General features: G+C 36.4%; 1 protein-coding gene and 12 non-coding genes across 14 annotated transcripts in view; all 13 read right to left on the bottom strand.

Annotated features, from left to right (window-relative positions):
* Positions 1–202: 202 nt before the first annotated feature.
* Positions 203–321, bottom strand: LOC149412926 (5S ribosomal RNA). The gene has a single exon (XR_016304512.1). It is a non-coding gene; the product is annotated as a 5S ribosomal RNA (ribosomal RNA).
* A 671-nt stretch (positions 322–992) lies between these two features.
* Positions 993–1111, bottom strand: LOC149412925 (5S ribosomal RNA). Its single transcript, XR_016304499.1, has one exon. It is a non-coding gene; the product is annotated as a 5S ribosomal RNA (ribosomal RNA).
* Positions 1112–1786: 675 nt separating this feature from the next.
* Positions 1787–1905, bottom strand: LOC149412924 (5S ribosomal RNA). Its single transcript, XR_016304501.1, has one exon. It is a non-coding gene; the product is annotated as a 5S ribosomal RNA (ribosomal RNA).
* Positions 1906–2507: 602 nt separating this feature from the next.
* Positions 2508–2626, bottom strand: LOC149412923 (5S ribosomal RNA). The gene has a single exon (XR_016304490.1). It is a non-coding gene; the product is annotated as a 5S ribosomal RNA (ribosomal RNA).
* Positions 2627–3313: 687 nt separating this feature from the next.
* Positions 3314–3432, bottom strand: LOC149412922 (5S ribosomal RNA). Its single transcript, XR_016304479.1, has one exon. It is a non-coding gene; the product is annotated as a 5S ribosomal RNA (ribosomal RNA).
* A 5111-nt stretch (positions 3433–8543) lies between these two features.
* On the bottom strand, positions 8544–8662 carry LOC149412921 (5S ribosomal RNA). Its single transcript, XR_016304468.1, has one exon. It is a non-coding gene; the product is annotated as a 5S ribosomal RNA (ribosomal RNA).
* A 692-nt stretch (positions 8663–9354) lies between these two features.
* Positions 9355–9473, bottom strand: LOC149412920 (5S ribosomal RNA). The gene has a single exon (XR_016304457.1). It is a non-coding gene; the product is annotated as a 5S ribosomal RNA (ribosomal RNA).
* Positions 9474–10140: 667 nt separating this feature from the next.
* Positions 10141–10259, bottom strand: LOC149412919 (5S ribosomal RNA). The gene has a single exon (XR_016304446.1). It is a non-coding gene; the product is annotated as a 5S ribosomal RNA (ribosomal RNA).
* Positions 10260–10928: 669 nt separating this feature from the next.
* LOC149412918 (5S ribosomal RNA) lies at positions 10929–11047 on the bottom strand. Its single transcript, XR_016304435.1, has one exon. It is a non-coding gene; the product is annotated as a 5S ribosomal RNA (ribosomal RNA).
* A 5085-nt stretch (positions 11048–16132) lies between these two features.
* Positions 16133–16251, bottom strand: LOC149412917 (5S ribosomal RNA). The gene has a single exon (XR_016304424.1). It is a non-coding gene; the product is annotated as a 5S ribosomal RNA (ribosomal RNA).
* Positions 16252–16938: 687 nt separating this feature from the next.
* LOC149412916 (5S ribosomal RNA) lies at positions 16939–17057 on the bottom strand. Its single transcript, XR_016304413.1, has one exon. It is a non-coding gene; the product is annotated as a 5S ribosomal RNA (ribosomal RNA).
* A 667-nt stretch (positions 17058–17724) lies between these two features.
* Positions 17725–17843, bottom strand: LOC149412915 (5S ribosomal RNA). Its single transcript, XR_016304523.1, has one exon. It is a non-coding gene; the product is annotated as a 5S ribosomal RNA (ribosomal RNA).
* Positions 17844–20890: 3047 nt separating this feature from the next.
* Positions 20891–24319, bottom strand: part of LOC149412911 (uncharacterized) — a 222068-nt gene continuing 218639 nt past the window's right edge. Inside the window, exon 4 of one of the 2 annotated variants that reach the window (XM_089645502.1) lies at positions 20891–22822. In XM_089645502.1, coding sequence (XP_089501628.1) covers positions 22173–22822 — 650 coding nt within the window. In that variant the 3' untranslated portion in view covers positions 20891–22172. The remainder of the gene's footprint in view (positions 22823–24319) is intronic. The other variant, XM_089645503.1, reaches the window with a different exon arrangement.

The raw sequence follows: 24319 nt of genomic DNA, 5'->3' as shown, positions 1-24319 counted from the left end.
AAGCAATTGCAAAAAAGGAGAGGCGTGCATTACACCGACAGATCTGATATTGATTGAAAAAATGTAAGTTAAGTACGTAGGGGTGGAGGATGAAACGCCAAACGACTGTATCAACACGCAATTAAACGTTAGGGAGAGACGAAAAACAACCGAATACTTAAATAACATTTAGAAAATTGAAAAAAAATTCAAAAAAGAAGAGGGCCAACGGCACGCGGTGTTCCCAAGCGGTCACCCATCCAAGTACTGACCGCGCCCAATGTTGCTTAACTTCGGTGATCGGACGAGAACCGGTGTGTTCAACATGGTATGGTCGTTGGCGAACGCTGATATTGAGATGCGAATCTTATACTGGAGAATAATTTTATTATTTTTATAAAACTTTGACGTTCAGCGGAGTAGTGAACAGCCTACGAAAGCGCGATTTAAATCATGAAATATTCCGATAGATGCCTTTTTAGCTCGAACTGAAGAGGGAAAATTCAAATTAATAACAATGGTAAAATACATAAATAACGACGATACATAAATTTAAAAAAAACGTAAAAAATAGTATAATCCTAGGAAATTTATATTTAAATGTGTTATTTAAGCAAAATAATCTCATCAAACATGCATTATGTCAGGGAGGGAGGGAGGGAGGGAGGGAGGGAGGAAGGATGAAACGCCAAATGATTATATCCCAACAAAATTATAGGTTTATGAACGTGGTAGGGGTAGGGAGGGGTAGGTTATATCACAAAAACAGACGAAGAACATCTAAATGCTAAATAACATTTAACAAATAGAAAAGCAATTGCAAAAAAGGAGAGGCGTGCATTACACCGACAGATCTGATATTGATTGAAAAAATGTAAGTTAAGTACGTAGGGGTGGAGGATGAAACGCCAAACGACTGTATCAACACGCAATTAAACGTTAGGGAGAGACGAAAAACAACCGAATACTTAAATAACATTTAGAAAATTGAAAAAAAAATCAAAAAAGAAGAGGGCCAACGGCACGCGGTGTTCCCAAGCGGTCACCCATCCAAGTACTGACCGCGCCCAATGTTGCTTAACTTCGGTGATCGGACGAGAACCGATGTGTTCAACATGGTATGGTCGTTGGCGAACGCTGATATTGAGATGCGAATCTTATACTGGAGAATAATTTTATTATTTTTATAAAACTTTGACGTTCAGCGGAGTAGTGAACAGCCTACGAAAGCGCGATTTAAATCATGAAATATTCCGATAGATGCCACTTTAGCTCGAACTGAAGAGGGAAAATTCAAATTAATAACAATGGTAAAATACATAAATAACGACGATACATAAATTTAAAAAAAACGTAAAAAATAGTTTTATCCTAGGCAATTTATATTTAAATGTGTTATGTAAGCAAAATAATCTCATCAAACATGCATTATGTCAGGGAGGGAGGGTGGGAGGGAGGGAGGGAGGGAGGGAGGATGAAACGCCAAATGATTATATCCCAACAAAATTATAGGTTTATGAACGTGGTAGGGGTAGGGAGGGGTAGGTTATATCACAAAAACAGACGAAGAACATCTAAATGCTAAATAACATTTAACAAATAGAAAAGCAATTGCAAAAAAGGAGAGGCGTGCATTACACCGACAGATCTGATATTGATTGAAAAAATGTAAGTTAAGTACGTAGGGGTGGAGGATGAAACGCCAAACGACTGTATCAACACGCAATTAAACGTTAGGGAGAGACGAAAAACAACCGAATACTTAAATAACATTTAGAAAATTGAAAAAAAAATCAAAAAAGAAGAGGGCCAACGGCACGCGGTGTTCCCAAGCGGTCACCCATCCAAGTACTGACCGCGCCCAATGTTGCTTAACTTCGGTGATCGGACGAGAACCGGTGTGTTCAACATGGTATGGTCGTTGGCGAACGCTGATATTGAGATGCGAATCTTATACTGGAGAATAATTTTATTATTTTTATAAAACTTTGACGTTCAGCGGAGTAGTGAACAGCCTACGAAAGCGCGATTTAAATCATGAAATATTCCGATAGATGCCACTTTAGCTCGAACTGAAGAGGGAAAATTCTTAGTATAATCCTAGGCAATTTATATTTAAATGTGTTATGTAAGCAAAATAATCTCATCAAACATGCATTATGTCAGGGAGGGAGGGAGGGAGGGAGGGAGGGAGGATGAAACGCCAAATGATTATATCCCAACAAAATTATAGGTTTATGAACGTGGTAGGGGTAGGGAGGGGTAGGTTATATCACAAAAACAGACGAAGAACATCTAAATGCTAAATAACATTTAACAAATAGAAAAGCAATTGCAAAAAAGGAGAGGCGTGCATTACACCGACAGATCTGATATTGATTGAAAAAATGTAAGTTAAGTACGTAGGGGTGGAGGATGAAACGCCAAACGACTGTATCAACACGCAATTAAACGTTAGGGAGAGACGAAAAACAACCGAATACTTAAATAACATTTAGAAAATTGAAAAAAAATTCAAAAAAGAAGAGGGCCAACGGCACGCGGTGTTCCCAAGCGGTCACCCATCCAAGTACTGACCGCGCCCAATGTTGCTTAACTTCGGTGATCGGACGAGAACCGGTGTGTTCAACATGGTATGGTCGTTGGCGAACGCTGATATTGAGATGCGAATCTTATACTGGAGAATAATTTTATTATTTTTATAAAACTTTGACGTTCAGCGGAGTAGTGAACAGCCTACGAAAGCGCGATTTAAATCATGAAATATTCCGATAGATGCCACTTTAGCTCGAACTGAAGAGGGAAAATTCAAATTAATAACAATGGTAAAATACATAAATAACGACGATACATAAATTTAAAAAAAACGTAAAAAATAGTATAATCCTAGGAAATTTATATTTAAATGTGTTATTTAAGCAAAATAATCTCATCAAACATGCATTATGTCAGGGAGGGAGGGAGGGAGGGAGGGAGGGAGGGAGGGAGGGAGGGAGGGAGGATGAAACGCCAAATGATTATATCCCTACAAAATTATAGGTTTATGAACGTGGTAGGGGTAGGGAGGGGTAGGTTATATCACAAAAACAGACGAAGAACATCTAAATGCTAAATAACATTTAACAAATAGAAAAGCAATTGCAAAAAAGGAGAGGCGTGCATTACACCGACAGATCTGATATTGATTGAAAAAATGTAAGTTAAGTACGTAGGGGTGGAGGATGAAACGCCAAACGACTGTATCAACACGCAATTAAACGTTAGGGAGAGACGAAAAACAACCGAATACTTAAATAACATTTAGAAAATTGAAAAAAAAATCAAAAAAGAAGAGGGCCAACGGCACGCGGTGTTCCCAAGCGGTCACCCATCCAAGTACTGACCGCGCCCAATGTTGCTTAACTTCGGTGATCGGACGAGAACCGGTGTGTTCAACATGGTATGGTCGTTGGCGAACGTTGATATTGAGATGCGAATCTTATACTGGAGAATAATTTTATTATTTTTATAAAACTTTGACGTTCAGCGGAGTAGTGAACAGCCTACGAAAGCGCGATTTAAATCATGAAATATTCCGATAGATGCCACTTTAGCTCGAACTGAAGAGGGAAAATTCAAATTAATAACAATGGTAAAATACATAAATAACGACGATACATAAATTTAAAAAAAACGTAAAAAATAGTATAATCCTAGGCAATTTATATTTAAATAATAATAATAATAATATTTGGCTTATTTATATAGCGCCGTTTTCGTGAGAAATCACCTCAAGGGCGCTGTACAAATATATTTCTTAAATATTTAATACTAGAACTACTGACTTATCTCTAAGACTTATATCTAGTGACTTACGACTAAGGCCTATAACTACTATCTTAACGACATATACACGAGTATTTACATATTTGGCAACTTAAAACTAAAATTAAAATTAACAATTTAATCTTACTAACGCCAGAAGAAGAAGGAAGTTCTATTATATTAGGGTGGATTTATTGTTAGCTGGATATATTATATTAAATCAAATAAAACACTTTGTTTATTAACCACGACTTTATTATTATTACATCTACCGGTTTCGCTACGGTCGAGCTTCATCAGGATGTGAAATATAACTGAGTTATATTTCACATCCTGATGAAGCTCGACCGTAGCGAAACCGGTAGATGTAATAATAATAAAGTCGTGGTTAATAAACAAAGTGTTTTATTTGATTTAATATAATATGTCTAACCACAAAGTGATTGCTTCCTACGAAAAAAAAAAAAAAAAAAAAAAAAAAAAAAAAAAAAAAGGATATATTATATGTTAAATGAATTAAATTAATGAATAAAATCAATCAATCGCCAATCTTAAACGCATTTAGATGATTCATCTGCCAACAATTAAACCGATTAACTTGTTATGTTCCCGCTGATATTGTCCATTGTCTACTGGTAGGCAAGTCAATAGCAAAATTGAATGAACGGAATCGCTAGATAATGTAACAATTACGGTATAAAAAAATGAAAAAAAAGAAATATTTGGATAGAATGACGGATTTATGGAAATGAGTGTCTGAAAAAGTGAGTTTTTAGTTTGGATCTAAATTCTGTTGGGCTGGTTATACATCTCAATTCCATAGGAAGTTTATTCCAAGCCTTGGGGCCGGATACTCCGAATGCACGATCACCAAACTTAGTGTTCGGATTTCGCTTAGGCTCTTTCAACCTTCCAATTGCAGATGATGTCGCTGATCTAAGAGTTGACTGCCTTAGACCAGTATTTTCCGGAATGCATAGCTCAGTAATATACGGTGGCGCCATTTCGTTGATAGCTTTAAACACCATCCAGCATAGCTTGTACTGGATCCTTTCAGGACACTTCAGCCAGTGAAGATTTCGGAGGTGTTCCGAAATGTGCGAAAACTTGGGTACCCCGGTGATAAGCCTTGCTGCGGCGTTGAACACTGATTGTAGTTTATCAGTTTCGCATTTAGGAAGATTTGCATAAATGCCGTTGCAATAGTCAAGACGTGATACTATATATGAGTTCACAAGTAATTTAGTTGCCTCTGTTGAAAGGTTTCTACGAACTGACTTAAGTTGTCTAAGGTAGAAGAACCCCGTGCTAACGGTCTTATTTACCTGATTTTTTAAAGACAGGTCTGAATCCAGATAAACTCCCAGAAGTTTGACGGTTGTTTTAGCAGTTACGTCGTTGCCGGAAATAGCGATTGGTGAGTTTTCTATTAAATGTTGGCGTCTATGTGTGGCTGCCCAGAGAAACTCCGTTTTTGAAGGATTTAGCTTAAGTTTATTTGAGGACATCCAGAGATTGATTGCTTCTAGACACTCAGCTGTGCGAATTTTTAGGCCGTCGATCTCATTTGGTGAGCAGTAAAAGTATATTTGCTGATCGTCAGCATAACAGTGAGATAAAAGGCCAAATGACTCGATAATTTTTGCGACGTCATTTGTAAAAAGAATGAAGAGAAGTGGACCCAAAACGGATCCCTGGGGTACCCCTGAAGAGAGTTTTGAGAAGTTGGACTGTTTATTTCCAACCTTTACTGCTTGCGAGCGATTGGATAGATAGGATTCTAGCCAATATTTGATGTTAGAATGTAAGCCAAACGTTACTTCTAGTCTCTTAATGAGAAAGTCGTGGTCAATGGTATCAAATGCAGCGCTCATATCCAAAAGTGAAATAAGTGCTAACTTACCTGACTCTATGGCAAGGGTTATATCTGACAGGACACGAAGTAATCCGGTTTCTGTTGAGTGGAACCTCCTATATGCAGATTGATGATTTGTGATTAATTTATTAAGATTTAAGTGGGAGATTATTTGAGAAGCCACAATTTTTTCTAGTAGTTTAGCTACGAAAGGCAGATTTGATACAGGTCGATAATTACCCAGGTTGTCGGCATCAAGCTGTGGTTTTTTAATAATTGGGGTAACTACAGCAGACTTAAGTGGCTCCGGGAAGTCACCTGTGCTTAGGGACTTATTAAACACGTGAACCAGGAAAGGGGATAACACGTTGCAACATTTCTTGAGAAGCCACGTTGGGATAGGGTCAAGAGTACATTGTTTGTTTGGCGAACTAAGGATCAACTTTCCTACTTCTTCCAGCGTTGTAGGTTCAAAAGATGACAGTATCCTTGTGGAATTGGCTGTAAATCTTGGCGGAGGGGCAGAAGATGTGGAGGCGCGTATGGTTTCTATTTTTTCACAGAAAAACTTAGAAAAGGCCTGCGGTGTAATTTCTGTAGCAGTTGGAACAGTATTACCAGCGATGATAGTTTTGACCGAGTTCCAGAGACGTCGTGGATTTTTCCGCTCAGAGTCAATTTTATTGATCAAATAATCGGATCTTTTGGCACTTATTTTGCTTCTGTACTCATTTTGAGCATTTATCCACTGATCTCGTATAGTAACATCTGGGTTTCTTCTATATGACCTCTCTAGTTTCCTCATTCGCCTTTTCTGGCTTCGGCACTCTTCGTCGAACCAGCCGTCAGACTTTCGAACTTTCCGCGTTTTCGAGGTGGTTGGAGCATATTTTATTAATAAGTTTGAAAGAGTGGTGTTATACTCCTCGATTAGATCTGTCGTCGTCTTAATTTCCCAGTTGCTTTCTATGCATAGAGAAGAATTTTTGAGATCTTCAAGGAAATTTTCGAAATTAAATTTACGCCATTCCCTCGATTCTATTGTTTTATAGGACACTTTTGGCGGGTTGAAATGAATTTCGGTGCGGACAAGTCGATGATCTGATAAGCCTATATCACAGACTTTAGCGGTCAGTGGTGGGCTACTACACATGGATACAAAAATGTCTATAATTCCACCAGCATCATGAGTTGGTTCGTTGACCCATTGCCGGAGTCCAAAACTATCCAGTAGGTCAATGAATTTGATAGCGTTGGGTGATGTCTCGCGCTCGAGGTGAATATTTATATCACCCGTGATGATGAGAGTTTCGGAAAGACCCACTGCCCATTCCAAAAAACGCAAAAACTCCTTAAAAAATTCTACACAGATCGTTTTCGAACCGGGTCGGTACAGCGTTAATATTATAAATGACGATCCCGCAGAAGAAACACGGCAGCCAATGTACTCAAATGTACTGAATGTGCCATTTTCGACCCTGGTAAGCCGCAGTCCTTGTCGGGCTATTATCACGACACCCCCATGATTTACGTGTGATATACTATTAGAGTGTTCCGTAGCTCTGGGTCGAGCCTGCTCCAGAACGACATACCCAAGAGCTTGAAGTCTTTTGATTGAATAAGATTCACTGTTTTCATGCCAGCTTTCTGTGATGGTGAGTATGTGGAGTTTTTGATCTTTAAAAACATCATCCACCTCCTCTAACTTGTTGTTCAGAGAACGTGCATTCCAGGAACCCACCGCAAGCCGTCTGCTTCTAAAATTCGCATGTCGTTCTGATCGAATTTTATTCAAGTTCAGATTGTCACATTTATCAGAATCGCGTAGGGCTTCAGAAGCTAGGACGCTCCGTTTGTCAGTTGGTATGACCACTTGAATACCCTGTTCTAATAGAGAGTTAATATTATTAGAGTTATTGTTAGTTTTAAAGTCTTGTTCCTTCTTGCATAGATATTTTTTCCTGTTTTGTCCTCCACGACAACCCCGGTACCTAGCTTTCACATTTGGGTCACGCACAAGGTTGTACAAGGTTACTTTTGCGGCAACCAGAGGGTCCAACAATACACGTTTATTTTTAAAACTTAATAGTGTTGCCCTATTATACACAATAGTAGTGTTTATATTATGCATTGCATAACAAAGTAAACATCGTAAATCACTGCACTACAAACTGAACACTTGGGATTAGCTGCTAGGTCGAGCCACGTGCGGTATGCACATGTGTCCAGTTGACCATCGGATGGAAGCGCAACTGTGTTTTAAGAAACGAGAGTTTTAAAATAATATGAGTTATTTTATTAAAAGTTCAATTAAGCTAGAAACTGCGATATTAAAATTATTTTGATTGTATACACTTAACATAAAAATGATTACGGTTATTTTTAGATATTTACACAATTTAACAAACAAGGACTTCCCAATATTTTCAAAATATATCTAGGAGCGCTAGAAAAAAGCAGCCGGCAAGCTTCGGGAGCGCCAGAGAACTAATAATGAAGTGTTATGTAAGCAAAATAATCTCATCAAACATGCATTATGTCAGGGAGGGAGGGAGGGAGGGAGGGAGGGAGGATGAAACGCCAAATGATTATATCCCAACAAAATTATAGGTTTATGAACGTGGTAGGGGTAGGGAGGGGTAGGTTATATCACAAAAACAGACGAAGAACATCTAAATGCTAAATAACATTTAACAAATAGAAAAGCAATTGCAAAAAAGGAGAGGCGTGCATTACACCGACAGATCTGATATTGATTGAAAAAATGTAAGTTAAGTACGTAGGGGTGGAGGATGAAACGCCAAACGACTGTATCAACACGCAATTAAACGTTAGGGAGAGACGAAAAACAACCGAATACTTAAATAACATTTAGAAAATTGAAAAAAAATTCAAAAAAGAAGAGGGCCAACGGCACGCGGTGTTCCCAAGCGGTCACCCATCCAAGTACTGACCGCGCCCAATGTTGCTTAACTTCGGTGATCGGACGAGAACCGGTGTGTTCAACATGGTATGGTCGTTGGCGAACGCTGATATTGAGATGCGAATCTTATACTGGAGAATAATTTTATTATTTTTATAAAACTTTGACGTTCAGCGGAGTAGTGAACAGCCTACGAAAGCGCGATTTAAATCATGAAATATTCCGATAGATGCCACTTTAGCTCGAACTGAAGAGGGAAAATTCAAATTAATAACAATGGTAAAATACATAAATAACGACGATACATAAATTTAAAAAAAACGTAAAAAATAGTATAATCCTAGGCAATTTATATTTAAATGTGTTATGTAAGCAAAATAATCTCATCAAACATGCATTATGTCAGGGAGGGAGGGAGGGAGGGAGGGAGGGAGGGAGGGAGGGAGGGAGGGAGGGAGGATGAAACGCCAAACGATTATATCCCAACAAAATTATAGGTTTATGAACGTGGTAGGGGTAGGGAGGGGTAGGTTATATCACAAAAACAGACGAAGAACATCTAAATGCTAAATAACATTTAACAAATAGAAAAGCAATTGCAAAAAAGGAGAGGCGTGCATTACACCGACAGATCTGATATTGATTGAAAAAATGTAAGTTAAGTACGTAGGGGTGGAGGATGAAACGCCAAACGACTGTATCAACACGCAATTAAACGTTAGGGAGAGACGAAAAACAACCGAATACTTAAATAACATTTAGAAAATTGAAAAAAAAATTCAAAAAAGAAGAGGGCCAACGGCACGCGGTGTTCCCAAGCGGTCACCCATCCAAGTACTGACCGCGCCCAATGTTGCTTAACTTCGGTGATCGGACGAGAACCGGTGTGTTCAACATGGTATGGTCGTTGGCGAACGCTGATATTGAGATGCGAATCTTATACTGGAGAATAATTTTATTATTTTTATAAAACTTTGACGTTCAGCGGAGTAGTGAACAGCCTACGAAAGCGCGATTTAAATCATGAAATATTCCGATAGATGCCACTTTAGCTCGAACTGAAGAGGGAAAATTCAAATTAATAACAATGGTAAAATACATAAATAACGACGATACATAAATTTAAAAAAAACGTAAAAAATAGTATAATCCTAGGCAATTTATATTTAAATGTGTTATGTAAGCAAAATAATCTCATCAAACATGCATTATGTCAGGGAGGGAGGGAGGGAGGGAGGGAGGGAGGATGAAACGCCAAACGATTATATCCCAACAAAATTATAGGTTTATGAACGTGGTAGGGGTAGGGAGGGGTAGGTTATATCACAAAAACAGACGAAGAACATCTAAATGCTAAATAACATTTAACAAATAGAAAAGCAATTGCAAAAAAGGAGAGGCGTGCATTACACCGACAGATCTGATATTGATTGAAAAAATGTAAGTTAAGTACGTAGGGGTGGAGGATGAAACGCCAAACGACTGTATCAACACGCAATTAAACGTTAGGGAGAGACGAAAAACAACCGAATACTTAAATAACATTTAGAAAATTGAAAAAAAAATCAAAAAAGAAGAGGGCCAACGGCACGCGGTGTTCCCAAGCGGTCACCCATCCAAGTACTGACCGCGCCCAATGTTGCTTAACTTCGGTGATCGGACGAGAACCGGTGTGTTCAACATGGTATGGTCGTTGGCGAACGCTGATATTGAGATGCGAATCTTATACTGGAGAATAATTTTATTATTTTTATAAAACTTTGACGTTCAGCGGAGTAGTGAACAGCCTACGAAAGCGCGATTTAAATCATGAAATATTCCGATAGATGCCACTTTAGCTCGAACTGAAGAGGGAAAATTCAAATTAATAACAATGGTAAAATACATAAATAACGACGATACATAAATTTAAAAAAAACGTAAAAAATAGTATAATCCTAGGCAATTTATATTTAAATGTGTTATGTAAGCAAAATAATCTCATCAAACATGCATTATGTCAGGGAGGGAGGGAGGGAGGGAGGGAGGGAGGATGAAACGCCAAACGATTATATCCCAACAAAATTATAGGTTTATGAACGTGGTAGGGGTAGGGAGGGGTAGGTTATATCACAAAAACAGACGAAGAACATCTAAATGCTAAATAACATTTAACAAATAGAAAAGCAATTGCAAAAAAGGAGAGGCGTGCATTACACCGACAGATCTGATATTGATTGAAAAAATGTAAGTTAAGTACGTAGGGGTGGAGGATGAAACGCCAAACGACTGTATCAACACGCAATTAAACGTTAGAGAGAGATACGAAAAACAACCGAATACTTAAATAACATTTAGAAAATTGAAAAAAAATTCAAAAAAGAAGAGGGCCAACGGCACGCGGTGTTCCCAAGCGGTCACCCATCCAAGTACTGACCGCGCCCAATGTTGCTTAACTTCGGTGATCGGACGAGAACCGGTGTGTTCAACATGGTATGGTCGTTGGCGAACGCTGATATTGAGATGCGAATCTTATACTGGAGAATAATTTTATTATTTTTATAAAACTTTGACGTTCAGCGGAGTAGTGAACAGCCTACGAAAGCGCGATTTAAATCATGAAATATTCCGATAGATGCCACTTTAGCTCGAACTGAAGAGGGAAAATTCAAATTATGATTTCAAGTGATTCCAAGTGAACAATCTCTACAAAGTGACAGTGATTATTGTCGAAAAAATCCATCAGCTTATTTCATAAAATTTCTCTACCAAGAAATTTCATATTACACCTATTTCACGATACGTCATAAGCGGCCAATAGCGCAGTCGCGTGAACAGTCACGAAAGCGGCAGTCTAGACATGTGAGATATCTGAACCAAGTGAGTTCGAATCCTACTGTTTCAAAAAGTTTTTTTTTTTTTTTTTTTCTGTTACTTTAATAATAAATTAGCTAAATAACCTAAACTACTTGAAAATAGATTACAGTGACTTCTTAAATAATTGGAACTGTAGGCAATAGAACTAAATTTAACTTAATTAAAGAGACATCTATCGACCAAATCATAAGCACAAATTTAAAAATGTCGAAATCACGTAAAAACACCAGTGCATCTCCTACTCCTCATTCAGCCGAATTACTCGAAGACCTAACACATCGACTAATGTCGCACATAGACACAAAAATAGATGAATTAAAAAACGAACTTTTCAAAAAAATGAACCTTGAAGCAGCAGAAAGACAAAAAACCATAGACTTTCTTTGTAATAAATATGATGAATTAATAGAAAAAATAGACCAATCCATTCTCTCGGAAAAAACAATGATGACAGATATCGAAACATTGAAAAAAACATTAAACGAAAAAAGTATTCTACTAAAGAATCTGGAAATACGGGCTGCCGAAAGCGACCATAGCATGCTGGCAGACTCGTTAGAAATATCCGGAGTACCTCTTAAAGCGGATGAATCTATATTTGAAATAGTAAAGTCAATAGCCGAAACAGCGGACATTCAGATCCTTCCGGAAGACATTCTACAGGCCGTCAGACTACATCCAACTACTGCCAAGGCTCAACCAGGGGGACCGTCTGCAGCGTCAACGTCAACAAAACAAAGGGACCATCCGAAAATCAAAATTAGATTCAATAATCCTAAATTACGTGAGCTTTTGCTCTCTAAGAAAAGAGAAGTCAAATACAAAACATCCCCAGGGCTATACTCAAAAATCTACATCAGTGAAATCCTGTCACCATATCTAAAGGAACTACTATGGAAAACAAAACAACAAGCCATCACAAAAGGATATGCATTTGTATGGACCAAAGATGGAAAGGTTATGGCGCGGAAAGCCGAAAAAGATAAAATAATTTATATTAAACACTCCGATGATATAATAAAGATGATCTGAATTTACTATCCCAAAATCGTACACATCCATCCAATAATTTTAATCTTACCATGGCTAAACAATTAAAAATATTACACCAAAACATACGCAGTATCTCAAAAAATTTTGACAATCTCACTGTCGTACTTCAACAATTGGAGACAGAATTTGACGTGATAATTCTCACAGAATGTTGGCTAGATAAAATCTTCACACCAATACAATTACCTAATTATACGGTCACTCACTCCAAAAATATTAAAAATCAAAATGACGGTATTGTAATTTACTGCAAAAAACATCTACATTCAACTTTAACGGAGGTAGATATCACAGACGCAAACGGCTTTGAAATAATCATAAATAATGACATATGTATTTTAGCTATGTATCGATCACCTTCTATAAAAAACATATTTCCCTTTCTGAGGTCCCTAGACAGTCAACTTATCAAAATGAAAAAACAAAAAAATATCTGCGTAATAGGAGATATGAATATAAACATTTTAGAAAATAAAAAACATCCACAAAGTGACGATTACTTAAACCTTTTGTTATTCCATGGACTCTTTAGCACCATAAATGAACCCACAAGAGTCAACTTTAAACAAAATAACCTATTACCCACGCAAACTTGTATTGACCACATTATGTTAAAAACAAAAAGATCATACAAATCCACAACCCATCACTCGACAATTACAGACCACTATACACTTATCCTGGAAATAAACACTACAAACAATTCATAAGAGATACACTCCAAAACCACAAAAACCCACAATACAACTGATATTTTAAAACTAAATGACATACTACTTAATAAAAAATGGGAAGAACTCGTAGAAAATAATAAAATTAATGAAGCATGGTCACTTTTTATAGAATGTATTCAAGACGAATTTAAAAAAAATACCATCACGTCCGAAAAAAGTTCTCCAACTAAACATAAACTTCTAAAATCGTGGATATCAAAAGGACTCATAACAAGTTTCAGTAAAAGAGACAAACTCCACAAACAATGCAAATCTAACCCATATGACATCTATCTCATAAATTTCTATAAACGATATCGAAACTTATGCACACGACTTGCACGTATATCGAAAGAAATATATTATAAAAATAAATTAGATAAATGCAACAAGGACCCCAAAAAAATTTGGCAAATCCTAAAAGAAATATCCCACACATCTTCAAAGAAAAGCGATTCCATAACCGAGATTAAAATAGATAACGAGATTATTAAGACATCAGAACAACCACTAAAAGTATGTAATTTTGTGAATAACTATTTCGCTAACGTCGGCAAGGTATTAGCAAACAAAATCACTACAAATGACGATATCCCAGAATTCTCCATCCACTATACACACACTAGTGTTTCTTCCTTTAAAATTCCATACATTACCCAAATACAAACACTAAAACTTATAAACGAACTAAAAAACACAAACTCTCAGGGTAGCGACAAAATATCACCGATGACACTAAAAATAATAAAGTCAGCACTTCTTATCCCACTTACTATACTTATAAATCGGTCCATTAAAGAAGGAGTGTTCCCAACTATTTTGAAAACGGGCAAAGTAATTCCAATCCACAAAAAAGGAAACAAGCAAGAAATTAATAATTACAGACCAATTACAATTCTAAACACGCTTTCAAAAATTCTCGAGAAACATATCAAAAACCACCTTTTAATTTTTCTTAACAAAAACAATATACTATCACCAAATCAATTTGGATTCAGGGAAAATATGAGTACCTCACATGCCATAGCCTCAGTAACAGACTTCCTCAAAACAAATATAGATCAGGGTAAAAAATGCCTTGGAATATTCCTCGACCTGGCAAAAGCGTTTGACACAATTCACCACCAAAACCTGTTCAATAAACTTAAATATTTCGGAATCACGGGAACAGAACTCAAATTAATTGAAAGCTACATGGAAAATCGCACCCAATATACCTCAATAGAAAACACATGTAGTGACAAGGAACAAGTATCCTACGGAGTACCACAAGGCAGCGTACTTGGCCCAATCCTATTTCTTATTTATATTAACGATCTATGTCACCTCCAAATAGACGGGGAAATTATAAGCTTTGCTGATGACACTGTGTTACTTTTTAAGGCCACTGACTGGAACACACTAATCACAAAAGCTGAAGTTGGCCTAAATATTACAAAAAAATGGCTTGACTCTAACTTATTAACTTTAAATATAGATAAGACTAAATTCATAACCTTTAGCATAAACTCGAGAGGCCAACCCGCCAAAAACATCTACCTTAAAATACATTCCTGTCACTCAGCGAGCACCCCGTGCAATTGTCCTCCAATCACACAAACCGAAAATATCAAATATCTTGGTTTATACTTCGACCGATATTTAAAATGGGACATACATATTGAATCGGTTAAAGGAAAGATAAACAAGTTGATTTACTTTTTCAAAAACGTGAGAAATATACTGAACATATTTGATATTAAAAATATATACCTCGCAATAGCACAATCTATAATGGAATACGGCATTATTGCCTGGGGCTATGCCAGTAAAAAATACATCGACACACTATATAAAGCTCAGAAAACCTTAATAAAAGTTATACTTAAAGTACCAATACTAACACCCACTTCAACCATATTTAAACAATTCCCAGTGTTGAAGATTCAAAAACTATATTCAAAACAAATACTTACTTTCCTTTACAAGAACCTAAACACATTTAAAACTTCACAAACTTCTCGCAATACCAGAACAAGACATGCACACCAACTACTAATACCAAAAACCAACACATCCTTTGGACAAAAACACTACAGATTCCAGGCTATAAAACTATTCAATTCACTTCCAACACAATATAAAATATCTAATCTTACAGAATACAAAAAACACATATGGAACTGGCTACAATCCTGTTAATATTTATTTTTTTATATTTCACTTTTTTGGAATAACTATGGAAAAACTACTGTTATAACTATGGAAAAATCGATTTTATATTTTAATTTTTAATGTTTCTCTGTGTAACCAACTCCACTGTATTGTTTTAGAATTATATAACTTTACAATTGAAAAAGTCCTCCACAACACAGGTGAACTCCTAGCGTGGAGGACAATATACTATACCATTGTTTAACAAATATATTAAAGAATAAATAAAAAATAAAAAAAAGAACAATGGTAAAATACATAAATAACGACGATACATAAATTTAAAAAAAACGTAAAAAATAGTATAATCCTAGGCAATTTATATTTAAATGTGTTATGTAAGCAAAATAATCTCATCAAACATGCATTATGTCAGGGAGGGAGGGAGGGAGGGAGGGAGGGAGGGAGGGAGGGAGGGAGGATGAAACGCCAAACGATTATATCCCAACAAAATTATAGGTTTATGAACGTGGTAGGGGTAGGGAGGGGTAGGTTATATCACAAAAACAGACGAAGAACATCTAAATGCTAAATAACATTTAACAAATAGAAAAGCAATTGCAAAAAAGGAGAGGCGTGCATTACACCGACAGATCTGATATTGATTGAAAAAATGTAAGTTAAGTACGTAGGGGTGGAGGATGAAACGCCAAACGACTGTATCAACACGCAATTAAACGTTAGAGAGAGAGACGAAAAACAACCGAATACTTAAATAACATTTAGAAAATTGAAAAAAAATTCAAAAAAGAAGAGGGCCAACGGCACGCGGTGTTCCCAAGCGGTCACCCATCCAAGTACTGACCGCGCCCAATGTTGCTTAACTTCGGTGATCGGACGAGAACCGGTGTGTTCAACATGGTATGGTCGTTGGCGAACGCTGATATTGAGATGCGAATCTTATACTGGAGAATAATTTTATTATTTTTATAAAACTTTGACGTTCAGCGGAGTAGTGAACAGCCTACGAAAGCGCGATTTAAATCATGAAATATTCCGATAGATGCCACTTTAGCTCGAACTGAAGAGGGAAAATTCAAATTAATAACAATGGTAAAATACATAAATAACGACGATACATAAATTTAAAAAAAACGTAAAAAATAGTATAATCCTAGGAAATTTATATTTAAATGTGTTATTTAAGCAAAATAATCTCATCAAACATGCATTATGTCAGGGAGGGAGGGAGGGAGGGAGGGAGGGAGGGAGGGAGGGAGGGAGGGAGGATGAAACGCCAAATGATTATATCCCTACAAAATTATAGGTTTATGAACGTGGTAGGGGTAGGGAGGGGTAGGTTATATCACAAAAACAGACGAAGAACATCTAAATGCTAAATAACATTTAACAAATAGAAAAGCAATTGCAAAAAAGGAGAGGCGTGCATTACACCGACAGATCTGATATTGATTGAAAAAATGTAAGTTAAGTACGTAGGGGTGGAGGATGAAACGCCAAACGACTGTATCAACACGCAATTAAACGTTAGGGAGAGACGAAAAACAACCGAATACTTAAATAACATTTAGAAAATTGAAAAAAAAATCAAAAAAGAAGAGGGCCAACGGCACGCGGTGTTCCCAAGCGGTCACCCATCCAAGTACTGACCGCGCCCAATGTTGCTTAACTTCGGTGATCGGACGAGAACCGGTGTGTTCAACATGGTATGGTCGTTGGCGAACGCTGATATTGAGATGCGAATCTTATACTGGAGAATAATTTTATTATTTTTATAAAACTTTGACGTTCAGCGGAGTAGTGAACAGCCTACGAAAGCGCGATTTAAATCATGAAATATTCCGATAGATGCCACTTTAGCTCGAACTGAAGAGGGAAAATTCAAATTAATAACAATGGTAAAATACATAAATAACGACGATACATAAATTAAAAAAAAACGTAAAAAATAGTATAATCCTAGGCAATTTATATTTAAATATGTTATGTAAGCAAAATAATCTCATCAAACATGCATTTTGTCAGGGAGGGAGGGAGGGAGGGAGGGAGGGAGGATGAAACGCCAAACGATTATATCCCAACAAAATTATAGGTTTATGAACGTGGCAGGGGTAGGGAGGGGTAGGTTATATCACAAAAACAGACGAAGAACATCTAAATGCTAAATAACATTTAACAAATAGAAAAGCAATTGCAAAAAAGGAGAGGCGTGCATTACACCGACAGATCTGATATTGATTGAAAAAATGTAAGTTAAGTACGTAGGGGTGGAGGATGAAACGCCAAACGACTGTATCAACACGCAATTAAACGTTAGGGAGAGACGAAAAACAACCGAATACTTAAATAACATTTAGAAAATTGAAAAAAAATTCAAAAAAGAAGAGGGCCAACGGCACGCGGTGTTCCCAAGCGGTCACCCATCCAAGTACTGACCGAGCCCAATGTTGCTTAATTTCGGTGATCGGACGAGAACCGGTGTGTTCAACATGGTATGGTCGTTGGCGAACACTGATATTGAGATGCGAATCTTATACTGGAGAATAATTTTATTATTTTTGTAAAACGTTTACGTTCAGTGGAGTAGTGAACTTTCTACAAAGAACTGTTTAACATGATTTATATATGCGTTCAGAGGCAAGATGAACGATACCTATGCGAATTTTTTCCCTATGACATATATTTAATTCGGGTCACGGAGTACTTATTTTATGGCATCTTGTTGTGACATTTTATGTCGTCTGCGATGAGTGCGAGGCGCTTCTTCCCATACCAAAGTTGGCAGATCACATTTTATAACTAATTATAAATAAATTAACATAACAAAATACATAAGCCATGTTAACAGTCGGAATAACAGAAGACTTTGTATGAGAAGATGTACCAATCTAAATGAGGCAAGTAGTTTGTCTTATATTCATTGTCGAGAGCCTCGAGGGGTTCAAAACGTTTTATACATGTTACTCCATATTGCTCGCCATACAATCCCATGCGGACCTGTCACATCTAAAAAGATGTGCCATAAGTGTGGGCGTGGCGACGATATGCCCTGTGATCTGCTAGCCAGGCTATATTTGAATATTATGCGACTCCCTCTCCCATGTACTATACAAGAAGAGATCAATTTACGGAGCGGCTGTCATCTATCAGAGTGACAGATCCCATACAATACAGATCTAAAATACAGGATGTTCGGGAGTAAAGTGGGCTAACTTCGAGATGGTAGAAGTAAAAAGATAAAAACTTTTTTCTGATTCTAAAATATTTTCCCATACAAACAATTCAATTTTCACCTGAAAGATAACTTAAAACGTTGGATTTTCGAAAAAGTTATTTTTATTTATTGCCTGTATCATCATGTAAAATTACCCCCGAAGTTAGCGCACTTTCCACTCGGGCATCCTGTATTTTAGATTTACAATTTTTTTACTTATAAATTCAGAATTTACCATTCGGAGCTCGAACCAATGAACAATGGCAATTTATTGGATAACTAGCCGAGTTTTCCAACTACTGAGAGAATTTATACGTTTTTAATTAATATACTTTATATTTTTCGAAAATGGAATTCCTTAGCTACCCCCTCCCCATGGATTGGATTTCGAAAAATTGTTGTGGTGAATTACAATCCCCCCCATGGATTTCGAATAATAAAAGGGGGAATCAAGCTCACGTCGAATATTTGTGAGGAATATGTGGGCAGAATTATTGCAACTAAAATTCGGCTACATTAGGCTACTTAATGTTTGAAAAACGGCGACACTAGGCCAAGATCCGTTGGCAACACTGACCAGTATAGTGTTTCGGCCCGCGTAGCTTTACAAACATATGAATGTGGCCCGCAGAAGAAAAAGGTTGAGTATCATCGTTTTATCCTATGGATAAGTTATCAAGAATATGTTGAAATACTCCCTGAGCTTACGCACTTTAAAGACGAGTTCTAATTTAGCCAATTTAGAGATTCTGTGTTTTAGTGCCGAAGTATTCAACGATTCAACACAATGGTGTATAATCATCAGTTTGATGGACATATGTTTGTCAAGGTGGCCTCTTTAGCACTACGCAATACTAATGATATTATTAAGAATTTAGGCAGCCTATGATGATTATGTATATTATTGAACTATTTACTCAGATGGTGATTAATTAGATAACAACTGCTATAATCAACACTCCGCGGGGTACAGTTTTAAATTGTTCGAAACATAAGAGAGGCCTTGAGGAGGGATTTGTTACGTTGTTAAAAATACAATGTTAGAGTGTAATATATTGAACCAAGCTTGAAATTTATATTATCGGACACTTTTTGTAGTGTGTTTTAGTAAGACGGTTTCGACACTGATAATTTTATCAATTTGGTAAAGTATTTAGTTTTTTTTTGCACGCTGAGTTAACAGCCCTTCATACTAGCGATAAAATTTTGTTAAATTAAAGTAAAGGTCGAAGTCATTTATCCAATCGAAGATTGAAGGACATTATAAATCGCCATACGAGTATTCGCTAAAGCCCATTATTTTTAAATATATCTATTTGAATTTTGATTTTGTTTTCTTGGTGGAAGTTGAAATTCACCAACTTCCCGATATCTGATCTAGCTGGAGCTCGGCAATAATAATAATAATTGGATAATTTGTAGAGCGCCGTTTTTGTGAAAAATCACCTCAAGGGCGCCGTTTTTTCAATGACGTCGTTGTCGATGAAAGTGCATTTTATTTACTTTTTGTGGCACTCATGCACATACACACGCGCAAACACGATTTTTTCTGAAATTGGATGACATTATGTTTAATACTAAAAATTTACAGCATGTCGGAAATAAATCAGAAATAAATGTCGGTACTATCCAATTAGAATTTGTAGTTAGCGTTGTTGACTGCAGTCTCTGGGGAGAAAGGTTCAATCCTCAGTAAAACCAAAAAATATGTATTTTTAAATATATAAAAAAATTGATGTAAAAAAAATAAAAAATTTACGTGTTGATTTTTTTTCCTAATTTATAACTCTGGTGCTACGTATAAGCAGGGCAAAATTTCCACGAGCCGAGCCGCGAATTATGGTAAGGAAAGAAGGTTTGGCGGTCCGTCTTCTCTGTCTACCCCTGCGGAAACGGCGTGATGGTTAGTTAGATAAGAAGCAACTAAAAACGGCGCGAAACGCCGGCCGCTATGCACCCTTAGGTATTTAGCAAATGTAAACTAGATGAATAGATATTAAATCACAGAAGTCGGTAGAAAATTGTATGGTAATAGAGTGGGATTTAGGATATTTATTATAATTTATGATTTATAGTGTAGACCGTTCGATTGAATCTTTGAATTCGCAGGTAACAATTTTACGTATTACAGTTGGTCGCTATTGTGTATGGCATTTAAATGTGTAGGAAATTGTAGAGATGTAACAAACTTATATTTTGGTATTACAGTGGATACAACTTATTTTAAATCTATTTTGTTCCATGAAAAACTGAATTCTGGGATGAAATGAGGCAAATATTTTCAAAAACAGATAATACTTTATTTTCAAACAAACACATAAATAATCAATTAACATAATATAATAATGTGTACACAAAATGGCTACAACACAAATTAGCATAATAATTATAAGTTTTCAGCTAAACATCAGGAAAAACAGAAATTCATTCGAGTCAAAAATTGTAAAATGAAAATAGAAATGAAGTGGATTCTTAAAGTGGAAATTATTCACTGAATTTAAAAAGTCAAAATTGAAAAATTGTCATTGGCGACAATGTATATTTTGTGCACTGTGATATAATTGAAAGCGAAATTAACATAATTTTAATACGCAATAGTTAAGCATATTATAGGATTAATTTTATAAAGAACAAACAAAGCCAAATGTACAAGTAAAATACCAAGAAGTCAACCGCATTTTCAGTAACATAAAAATGGGTGTTTCGCTGGCATTTTGAAAAAAATCTACTATACAAACTAGAAAACTATATAAGGAAACATCAGATTACAATATTATTTTCTTAGAATATTATAGCTACAAAAATTATTACTACATCAAACACAAATAAAACCATTGACTAATCATTTTGGCTGCAATATAATAAATTCGTCCAACTAATTAAGCCTTTAAAAATTGCTAAGACAACATCCGATTTTCGACATGTTTCAAGATTCGAAAAGATTCACGAATATTTATAGAGCATAGTGAGATTCCAAAGATTGCTATGGGCTGGATATGTAGAAATAATTTGAGATGATATGTCGCCAATAATTAGACCCATGGGCAGATCGAGGAAGAGATGGATGGACCTTGTGGAAGAGGATTGGAGCTGGACTGGTAGGACTGGAGGACAAAACAAAACCATACAGGATGGAAGGAGGGACATTACTTCAGTTAGCTCTCTATCCAGAAACTGGCAAGTATCTATCCGACTTGAGAAATGTCCATCTCGTGTCTGACCCCACCGAAATGCCGCCTGGGTTTTCATCACTGCCTTGTAAATTCTGGTGTTCCACGAATAGGATAAGTTGCTCCTTGGGTCTAAAAGACTCAGTGATGTGTGTGTGAATGGTTTACTCAAAACATCTGCAGTGGTGATGATCAAAACGAGGCAAGAATTATTGGCTCAAGAAGGAGCAGAAAGCGCTATCTACGTCAAACAATTAATTCATTCACCCTGAAAAAATCAAATAAGTCCCACTTTCGAAATTCAAATACTTTGGTGGCGTAAATATGTCCTCAGACGTTTCTAGTTATTGTATTGTTGATGTCAAAGCATTTCAAAGGCATTCATAATTGTTAAAAATAAATCATACGTACTAGCAGAAAAGCTACAGTACCAAAAGGCAACACGACAGATTCATACGACTTGTACAGTGGCAAAAGCACTGAAGGTGACTTTCTTCGGAGGCTCTGCACTGCAGGTCCTTACAACTGGTCTTTTGGATCCTTCCTGAGGAGGACTTTTCTTGATGACTGGTTTCAGGGTACCTTTTTCTTTCTCCTTCTCTTTTCTCTCAGGTTTGACCTGCCATTGCTGTTGTCTGCTTTGAGTGTTCTGTCCTAGCTCTTTTAGCTTGTCTGTTAAACCATACAACCTGTTTGATATATTTAGATAATTCATCGATCCTCCTAAAGTGTTTCTCTTATACTCTTGATTGAACAGCATCTTCCCATACTTTTGTTCTTGCTGCTTTTGGTACGGAATGCGTTCTTGTTGGAAGGGCTGCTGGTTGTTTGTCCTCTTCGGTTCTTGGTTGGGAATCTGTCCCACTATTATGTACTCCGGTGATGCGAAGTTCTTGGGGAAGTCTTGGAGGTTTCTTTGATTCCTCTGGGAGGACTTTCTGGGGGCTGGCTGGGGAGGTTGGGTGGCTGGAGGGGAGGATGAGAGTCGGTAGTAGACAGCTAAAGCCTGACGAGCTGGTCTTGCGAGGCTGTGAAAAGCGCTGCTTGAGAATGTGGACCTGCTTCTCCATTCTTCTCTGTCTGATTCATAACCGCTTGCACCTGGAAAGAAAGACAAATGACTATTAAAACAAGTGGAAAAAAAGCTATGAAGACAACGTGATTAAACAATGCACTTTAAACACGAAAAGAGTACAAGGAACATTCATCATGTCTGGTTTTAGGTATCTCATAAATAATTAAATACAAATCGTTTGCAATGAAAAAACTCTATAATGTTGTGTTATTTTAGGTCAATCACGCACATGTGTTTTCAAGTCATCATTAAACGCTATTTCTTTAGGTCTAAGGTAGGTACTCATATTCCACTAATCAGTTTATTTACAGATATGTGAAATTTGCGGAAAACTCTCATGGTTTTGCTAAAATCTTAATAAGAGTGCGTAATAAAGATCGAACCGGTCTGAACGTCGCTATAACTCATAAAAATATAACGAAATACATTGAACCAATATTAAATCTAAACCTGAACAAACTATAGAAGGATGTAATATAGGAGATATGAACTAGCAAAATTTATTTTTTGTTGTTCCTTTTTTAAATCAACTCGTTAATTAGACCCACAGACCACCATCCGTAGACAAAACGTGTAATATTGGTGATATCTATGCTTACGACCTATATATGTAAATCGATATTTCGATTAAAAATATTCCTCTGATAGTGCTGCCAATGGGTATTACTGATTTTTTTCATTTTCATTGCGCGACCGATCGATATTTGCCAAATCAAACAGATTTTTAACCAAGTCTCCGTCTTAATACCATAGTAATACTTCCCTAATCCTGGGGGTCGGACGGTTTAAAATTCTTCCAGCCACTAATACTGCGGCATTAAGGCCGGTATACGCAGTACGCATGCGCGTGATTATGTGTAACGTTTTATACTAACCTATTATTATAACTCCCTTTTAATTGATGCAAGAAAAAAATGACCAAAAAGAGTGTTTTATAAAAAGAGCGATGTTCTGACATAAACGTTTAAATTTTCATCATTTTCCAAAGAACTTTATTTGCCACGTTACACAATGAAACGGTAAACGAAAATGGATTCGTAAGTAAGAGATATTGAACATTAAAGCAGTTATTATATGCCTGATACTTTATATTTTTCTGGGCTTATACAAAAAATTTATCGAAAATATGTTCAATTATTTTGTATGTATTCTACTCCCAGTATTTAATTGAAGTTTTTAAACCAAAAATATATGATTTGGCATTACTACTTAGTACTTCACTATGTACCTACATCGAAAATTCCAATTGAATATTCCAATAATTAATTTATGACACAAAATCACGTTCGTAAACTTTCAACCTTTAGGGAAAGATGCATTCATATATCCAAATGTATGATGACTCGAAGATAATTTTTCGTAATTGTATGGATAACTCAAAGAATTCTCGTAATAATTGTATGATTGCCAGTTTCTCAATTCGCGATTGCAAAATACAGGACTTTCCATCAATGTTCAGATGATTTCTGCGAATATACTCGTTTTAATAAATTAATTATGATTTATTTATATAGTATTTATTT

This window comes from Hesperophylax consimilis, chromosome 22 (genome assembly GCF_061612785.1).
Source record: "Hesperophylax consimilis isolate HC1 chromosome 22, BYU_Hcon_1.0, whole genome shotgun sequence".
Lineage (NCBI taxonomy): Eukaryota > Metazoa > Arthropoda > Insecta > Trichoptera > Limnephilidae > Hesperophylax > Hesperophylax consimilis.
Note: the sequence above shows the minus strand (reverse complement) of the source record. Positions and strands in the feature narration are given on the sequence as shown.